Source organism: Watersipora subatra, chromosome 8 (assembly GCF_963576615.1).
Source record: "Watersipora subatra chromosome 8, tzWatSuba1.1, whole genome shotgun sequence".
Taxonomy (NCBI): Eukaryota; Metazoa; Bryozoa; class Gymnolaemata; order Cheilostomatida; family Watersiporidae; genus Watersipora; species Watersipora subatra.
This window is the reverse complement of record NC_088715.1, coordinates 36,199,251-36,208,550: the sequence shown is the minus strand read 5'-3', so window position 1 is coordinate 36,208,550 and position 9,300 is coordinate 36,199,251. Positions and strand designations below refer to the sequence as shown.

Sequence of the window (9,300 nt, the reverse complement as noted above, 5' to 3'; positions counted from 1 at the left end):
CCCTCTGGACAGAATGGTCTAGCTGCTCCAGCACATGTAATAATGGGATGGCAGAGAGGAACAGAACCTGTACAAACCCACCTCCGCCTCATGGTGGACTTCCGTACCATGGTACAGACTTAGAGAGCAAGAGATGTAATGTGCACATTCAATGCCCATATGAGTTCAGTATCTCAAGTTGTAGTATTACAAAAATCTTCAAATATTGACAGGTTACAATTTCTAACATAATTATATTACTTTTTTATATTTTATTATCTAGTATGCTTCACTATATATTCCACTATTATATAACTATTATAACATAATACTACTACTATTATATAACTGACATACCATGAGTTATGGTAGGACAACTGACATACCATAAGTCAGTGCAAGACAACTGACATACCATAAGACAGGGTAAGACAACTGACATACTATAAGTCAGGGTAAGACAACTGACATACCATATGTCATGGCAAGACAACTCACACAGCATAAGTCATGATAAAACCACTGACTTATAATTAGATAATTTTTTGTTATTATTGAGCATTTTCTTCTATAGAGTTTTATATACAACAGGTAGATACAGTAGGTAGATACAGTAGGTAGATGCAGTAGGTAGATACAGTAGGTAGATACAGTAGGTAGATTTACCAGCTGGTCATCATTCATTCAAATCAAACATTCATTTTGTACAAGTTTCTACAGAACCGTGATGAAGCATGACTATGTGGCTCAAAGAGTTGTCTGTCTTTTCTTTTTATATATGAATTTTATGTTTTAATATTATGTAGGTATATAAAATAGTAAAGAATGGTTTGAGATATATCCATGGCTTGTTTAACAAACTTTTACATAAATTTTTTAACCATACATTTTTCGTGAATTTGGTGAAAGGACCAAGAGCATATCGCGCCCCGTAAAATATGTGTGTCCTTGTAAAAAATGTTGGTAAAGATTTTTAGACGTACACAGACCACAAGTAGGAGACGATAACTGTTGCACTTCGTCAAATAAAACAAGTACATTGATGAGTAGTAATTAACTATTTGGTTTCCATCTTTTCTGACTAGTTGATGGGGGATTCACTCCCTGGTCTAAGTGGAACTATTGTTCATCTTCTTGTGTGGGAGGAGTGCAGCTGAGAATGAGGACTTGCACAGCGCCTTTTCCTCTCTACGGAGGCAAAGCGTGTGTCGGAGAGCATGTTAGCAACAGGACCTGCAATGAGCATGTTGTATGTCCAGGTTAGTTCATTCATTAAAAGTGAATCTAGCAAAAGGCCATCATATGTCGGAAATGATAAACGGCCATCTGATGCATTTAGAATTGTCTTCCCCTGTCTCTAAAAATATATTTATACTTAAACAACTCATATTTGCTTTCTGTTTGCAGAATTATGATATAAATAATTATGATATAAATAATTATGATATAAATAATTATGATATAAATAATTATGATATAAATAATTATTATATATAAATAATTATGATATAAATAATTATGATATAAATAATTATGATATAAATAATTATGATATAAATAATTATGATATAAATAATTATGATATAAATAATTATTATATATAAATATTGTTCAGTCAGGTTTTGCTGTGACTGTTGGTTGACTCGTAGCATTTCTAGCTTAATATATTAACTTTTCTAATGATATTGAGGTCTATTTAATCAAAATACTTGGAGGCATTTAACACAATTCATTGAATCTCCCATATCAACATGTGTAGCATCTGTAACAATGCTGTGGAAAATTAGAAACATGCTTCATAGTGTTGCTGAAGAATGCAATCTAGGCACGTGCAGCAGGTGGCATTGGGTGTGTACATCTGCGCTCTATTGACTCTATGGATATGGACATCTGTGTAGTTAATGGAGAATGGCAAGAATAGAGTTTATGGAGCACCTGCTCTTCTACCTGCAAAGGAGGCAAAATAAGTCGTCAAAGAGAATGTTCGACTCCACTACACGGAGGTTTTATCTGCTTGGAAGGATCTGGAAATGAGAGCCAACCTTGTAATGACCTTGTTGCCTGTCTTGGTAAGCGAACACTTTGAACCTTTCCTGCACTGACCTTAAATTGGCTTTTACAATGACTTTTTTCAGACATTTCCATTACTTTGCACTGGCTTTGAACAGGCCTTGCCCTGAGCTTGTGGTAAGAATAGAAGACATAGGTTCAAGTTTTTCGTCTCTCACAAGAGATAGTATACCTTAAGTCACCTAGTCATTATGTAATATAACTGTATGTGAGCACCAGAAGTTTTTATCATTGTAGAATATAAGCTGTGTACCAGTCAGGTATGCAAGCAGGTATGCAAGCAGGTATGCAAGCAGGTATGCAAGCAGGTATGCAAGCAGGTATGCAAGCAGGTATGCAAGCAGGTATGCAAGCAGGTATGCAAGCAGGTATGCAAGCAGGTATGCAAGCAGGTATGCAAGCAGGTATGCAAGCAGGTATGCAAGCAGGTATGCAAGCAGGTATGCAAGCAGGTATGCAAGCAGGTATGCAAGCAGGTATGCAAGCAGGTATGCAAGCAGGTATGCAAGCAGGTATGCAAGCAGGTATGCAAGCAGGTATGCAAGCAGGTATGCAAGCAGGTATGCAAGCAGGTATGCAAGCAGGTATGCAAGCAGGTATGCAAGCAGGTATGCAAGCAGGTATGCAAGCAGGTATGCAAGCAGGTATGCAAGCAGGTATGCAAGCAGGTATGCAAGCAGGTATGCAAGCAGGTATGCAAGCAGGTATGCAAGCAGGTATGCAAGCAGGTATGCAAGCAGGTATGCAAGCAGGTATGCAAGCAGGTATGCAAGCAGGTATGCAAGCAGGTATGCAAGCAGGTATGCAAGCAGGTATGCAAGCAGGTATGCAAGCAGGTATGCAAGCAGGTATGCAAGCAGGTATGCAAGCAGGTATGCAAGCAGGTATGCAAGCAGGTATGCAAGCAGGTATGCAAGCAGGTATGCAAGCAGGTATGCAAGCAGGTATGCAAGCAGGTATGCAAGCAGGTATGCAAGCAGGTATGCAAGCAGGTATGCAAGCAGGTATGCAAGCAGGTATGCAAGCAGGTATGCAAGCAGGTATGCAAGCAGGTATGCAAGCAGGTATGCAAGCAGGTATGCAAGCAGGTATGCAAGCAGGTATGCAAGCAGGTATGCAAGCAGGTATGCAAGCAGGTATGCAAGCAGGCACACAGCAGGATTGAAGCAGCTTGTAGGTCAACTGAAGGTCAACTCAATACAAGTTTCTAATTTCTTTTCAAAGTAAATGAACCAAAAACATGTAATTACTCAAAAAATGTTTAAGGGTATTAAATAATAGTATCTATTATAAATATGTACTAATATAATATGTTAAATAAAATAGCATTCAGCCTTCCAGTGAAATGCATATGGAAGTTGCATTTTTTGTATTTTTTAATTTATTATTTAAGTTTGATGTTTAAGTTTAATGGCTTAAAACCTTTTTTAAAAGATTTTTATTACCACATCTTAAAACTTATTATTGCAATTAAGAGAACTATCATTATATTTAGACATTTATTACTGGTAATTAAAACTTATTTTTATAGTTAAAAACTTACAATTACCAGTATCATAGTTAAAACTTATTATTGATTACATGGCAATCAGTAATTTTGTTGTCACAAACATGTTCGTGACAAGAGCTAACTATGTATGTACTTGTTAACTATCACACTATGTTCTTGCCATATTTATTTACAATATATAAGGTGTAATCATTAGGAATTATTAAACTATTTTCTATGTAGAGTTTGCACGTTCAGTACAACAACAATTAGGTCAATAAATTATTTTAAATGTTAAAAATACTCGTCGGATTGTCAGTTGGTCCATGTTGGCAATGTTTGTGTGCACAGGTTCCAATAAAGTTAGCATGGGTCTTTGCTTCATCGAATGCATAACTAAACTGTCTTCATTCTTTCCATAATTTCCTTTTCAACACCTTAAAAATGTTTAGATTAGCTCTGGAGCTCTTTAAAAGATCGGAGAGTAAAACAGGTTTTATGAATACCAGGTGTTACTATATTACAAGTCAATATGAACTAGTGTTGGCTGTATTAAAAATTTGAGATATGCATGACATATGTTAGAGTTATCTGATCTATGAATGTTATACAGCTCCTCGTCGTAATATTATTCACAACAATATCATGCACATTTAATATTGCTAATTATGAATGAATGAGTGATATTATTGTGCAGTTCATGGAAACTGGGCTATGTGGAGTCTGTGGTCGGCGTGCTCATCCACATGTGCCGGTGGTACAAGAACTAGAGAAAAAACATGCACTAACCCCGTACCCTCTCTTGGCGGGCTTCATTGTACAGGAGAAGCAGTGGAAATAGGGTATTGCAAGGAGAATATTGGCTGTCCACGTAAGTTATTTTTAATCAATAACCTTTTAATCTGTTGAAGAGTTAATTATTATCATAGAAATATGTATAGCATGTGATCTTGGTGGGTATTTTATTTGCAAATATATTTTTAATCATTTATAAAAACACTGCAAACTGCTGAGGTTGAAAGCTTGCTGAAGTTACACAAAAAATAAATTTCAATTTTTTAGAATAATCCTTCCTCAGCTAAGAATGTGTGTACTCCTACTATTTTGGATAACAATAATAATTATTTTTACGGAATTTGTTAAAAAACCCAGTTCCAGATTCATGCGTACATTTATATTGACATTTTGCCATAATCGACATAATTGCATGGGCAGTGAGCAATATAGTAGGTACATATTTGCCAGAATGTGTTTGAGTTAGGCACCATGTTCACCCTCTTGCTGATGATTTATACTCTTTTATTTAATAGTTTTTTATATTTTTTAATTTCTATTTCAATAGTTTTGAAGTTTCATAACTTAATAGTTTTTACTTTTAAGTTAAACTACAATAATGCTTCACAAAAATTTTACAACTTTAAAGCAAAAATCAAAGAATTTGACAATAAAATAAAGCTGATCTTGTAAAAAAGTTAAAAATTTTATTTGTTAAAATTCGTAACATCTTGGCTGGCTTTTAGTCAAAGACTGTTTACTTAAAAAATTGGCCTGAGTAATTTTTTAAATGCATTTATTGGATGAGTTTTCCTGTCTATGTGTTTACAGACTATTTGTACACTTTATTATCGATTATCAAGATTTCCTCAAATACTCTCAAAGCATTGTTAAGGTAAAAAGTCGCCATTAAATGTTATGCCGATAGAAACCATTTTCTGTTTTAGTTAATGGCCAGTGGTCTACATAGTCACTGTGGGATCTACGCACCTCTCTATGTGGAAGAGGGCAACAGAGCAGAACTAGGGCTTGTACTGCACCAGCTCCAGCATTTGGTGGTATTTATTGCGATGGCTCAGAGATAGAGACCGTAGACTGTAACCTGGATGTTCCCTGCTAAAGCTATATTCAAATTGGCAGGCTTTATCTACAGCTATAGACCTCAGGCTAACCTTAATAGTAGTACATCAGTTTTTTACATGTTACATAAAATATAAACTTCTGCATGATGGATAGGCTAATAAGTTGTCTATATAGTAGTTTTCAAATTTTCCACTTTGTATTTAAAATTGAAAAGATTTTTTATTATGTTTTATAAGTTTTGTTTTCAGTGCGAGTTTATGATAATAATAATAGGGATAATAGGAAATACACAGCAATAAATAATCTAAGATCGTATTACCTTAAGCCAAAGGGAGTCAAAGTGAGGGTCAAAGTGGCACAACTCCAATACATTTTGGTGCTGTATTATTACAATAATTTTAGCCCTATACTTTAATAAAGGTAAAAATTGAACTTGGCTATTTAAGGTCTAACATTCATTTAGCCCCACTTTGTATGTTAGTTTATTGCAAAAAAAAACATAAGTAATAATTTCAAAGGGAATCTTTAACTCAATAACAAGATAATAACATATAACAATATATAATGCAATGTTTATGTGACCTATAATTTGGAGAATGTTCTAGTTAACAGCAACCACTAAACATCGTGATAATAAAAAAATTAGATAACGCCATAACAAAGCATCATGTAAAGGACTCATGCCCCAGCAATATCCTGTACTGTGAGAGATTGTTAGGTGGACGATAAAACACAGATAATAGCTGTGTACAACTATAATTCAGCTATGTCTGATGCTGCCTAGGCTAGCGAGATGAATGTTTTGAGTTGCAATCCTAAGAGAAGCAACGTTTTTTCACAACCTTTAACAATGGCTTTGGAAAGACGGACGGACAGACACAGTTCTTATTATAGTAAAGATTGATTTTAACAGGATGCCTACTCATATTAGAAAAGGTAAACACCCATTACGCGCATTAAGAATTGTCGATACTTGTCAATCAATTTATTAAAATGATATTTTGATCAGTAATTCCTTATTTACTTTTTCAGCTATACGAACTTCCCTTTCACAAAAAAGATACAGACACCAGACACTTATACCAGACACCAACACATTAAAATAGTAAAACCAATTACAAATATTTTATACATCTACAATGAAGCAGAACAACAAAATATTTTTACTATAAAAAGCGCTACTACCTGTTTGTCATCTATATGTACTCAGGAGTCAATATTAGGATAAATGAAAACTTTCACTAATACTCCAACTGGTCAAATTCAGATTGGTGGACAGACGCTGTAACACGACAGAGGCTAAACGATCACCTTTAAGTATTTATGAACAATTTCGCAGCTATTTATTCTCTGTTTTGTAGAAATGTCTGATAATATATCACGGCGAACGAGAATGTCATAGAGGTTGTATTTACATTATTTTAGATATGACGCTATACACACATAGTTTTTCTCTTGCAAGTGCGCCGAAATAGATTAACATTCAAATTGAATTAACAAAATTGACTGACATGACACTTTTCGTTATAAAGAGTTTTTTACGTAGTACGAAGCAAAAACTTCACATGAATTCTTTGAATTATCAGGAATTTACGAATTTATTCAAAAGATAACAGGTTTGTTTTATTGGCGAGATGAGCCAATACAATGATGAAGTATTGCTTTTTCAGGCCTTGTGGCCTTCACTGAAACTTCCATCTCTTGTTTCTTTTGTTAATTGTAGAACTCTATGCCGACGACACAAAAAACATGGGCGTTTTTGCTGATTGCCTATTTGAATGCCATTTTCTCAGCTACCTATCACCTGCTTTTGATGCCGATTTAACTACTGGCAATCAAACGATTTGAGGCAGAGAAGGGGATTAACTTATATGGCAGGTACATAATATAACCAGCATTTGTTAACCAAACTTTAGACCTTGACCCATACGCTGGGTCGACTTATATGCGGAGTCGATTTATACGCCGGGTCAACTGATACGCCGGGTGGACTGATACGCTGGACTTAACAATAGCTACTGGCAGTTTTGGGATTGCGCAGTCATCGGGCTGTAGGCCTCAACTAAAACAACATGGTGGCTTTTCAAATATTCTTCTTTGTCACGTGATTGGTGGATTGCTGCTGGTTTTGATTTGCTTATTTTCCTTTCTAATCTTATAAAGAAAACAACTCTTAGAATGAGGACAGAATGAGGCAATTTCTGTTCTTTTAATAAGTTTTAACTTGTCAGGTTTGTTAATTGTTTTATATTCTTCTGAAAGGTACAAGCTACACTTTTTACTTAAGTTGCAGTAGAATTTAGCATGTTTTAGAATAGTCCAGTCTAGTTTGAGATCAATGTCTCTGACCTTTAATGCCCATATATGTTTTCTAGTTCTGTAGCATTTTTAGAACTATTATTTATACTGGTCTTATGGTTAAGGTATGTTGTTTTTCAATTTGGTTCCATAAAGTCCACAGAAGTGTTGTTGTCGAGTCTCGTCCTTTGTACTTTGTATACTAAGCTTTTTGAACAAATTAAAATACGAGTCGGATTGCAACAAACTTAATGCCGGCTGAAGGGAGGCGTTAGGAGCCTATATAAAAGGGGAGACTCACAAGGGAAAACACAAGTAATTGTGCTCTCTCTCTGTATTATGTTCCGTAATGTACTATTGGATGAGTGCCCGGCGTTACCTGGGTAATAGAAAAAGTATTTGCACAGAGAACTTAGTATTAGTGACTAAATTTTTTTAACCAATGAATTTGAGTAACTAAAGCTAGTAAATTGAGCTACTAACTTACTATGATTAGAGGCGTTTGAAGCCAGCTTGCTTATAATCGATAAGCGCTTATACGCGTCACGCCTGTTGTTATGCTTGACTTAGTAATGTCAGCCACGCTATGTTTGTTGTAGGCTTAAGCTGCATAATTATGTGCAGCTTTAGAGTAAGTATGTAAACAATGATCCCATAGTATGAAAAAGACAGCTTAGCATAGTGGTTAGTGTGAATGTGTATAGAATTGAAGGCTCCAAGGTCAAATCTAGTGTGCAGCAAAAATTTTTTGCTAGATTTTTCTCATTATAATTGAACATAGCGACGACAGTCAATCAACAGACAAACAAAACTGAGGCTTATATGGATATACTGTATGCATTCTTACAAGGATATTTTCACAAGTTACAGAGTAGGTTATTCTGTAGCGCACGGTGCTACAAGTAAGAAGTCGGTTGGCTTCCTTGAAACATGCGCATAGCTTTCTAGACTATGTTCTCTATGGCTTTGAAAGAGGATAAGAAACTGAGATGCGTTGCAGTCATCAAACTATTTGTATACAAAAGAGGTTGAGGTACTGAGGCTGTGTAAAGCTGCATGGCAATGAATAGATTGAATACAGAAGAGAGCAAAGTGGAGATAATCAAACTGAAGTCAGGTATAGGTCAGGTATAGGTCAGGTATAGGTCAGGTATAGGTCAGGTATAGATCAGGTATAGGTCAGGTATAGGTCAGGTATAGGTCAGGTATAGGTCAGGTATAGGTCAGGTATAGGCCAGGTATAGGTCAGGTATAGGTCAGGTATAGGTCAGGCATAGGTCAGGTATAGGTCCGGTATAGGTCAGGTATAGGTCAGGTATAGGTCAGGTATAGGTCAGGTATAGGTTAGGTCAGGCTCACTAATAGCTAGACTAGACACTAAAGAGCAAAGCAAATGAGAAATTTGTGATAAAAAGTTAGTGCACACTGACCGCTAAGCTGGGCTTATAAGTTAGTGCACACTGACCTCTAAGCTGGGCTTATAAGATTGTAGAAAGCAGTATTTTGAAATAGTATAAAGGTGCAAGGTAATCAATGGACACTGTATTCCTAAGAGCAGAAGAAGAGGGAAGAGAGAACACTGACACACTGTGAAGAATTTCAGCCAA

General features: G+C 35.7%; 1 protein-coding gene across 1 annotated transcript; it reads left to right on the top strand.

Annotated features, from left to right (window-relative positions):
* The first annotated feature begins 2,311 nt into the window (after positions 1–2,311).
* Positions 2,312–3,214, top strand: LOC137402503 (circumsporozoite protein-like). Its single transcript, XM_068089003.1, has one exon. The coding sequence runs from the start codon at positions 2,312–2,314 to the stop codon at positions 3,212–3,214; it is 903 nt and encodes a 300-aa protein (XP_067945104.1).
* Positions 3,215–9,300: the final 6,086 nt, after the last annotated feature.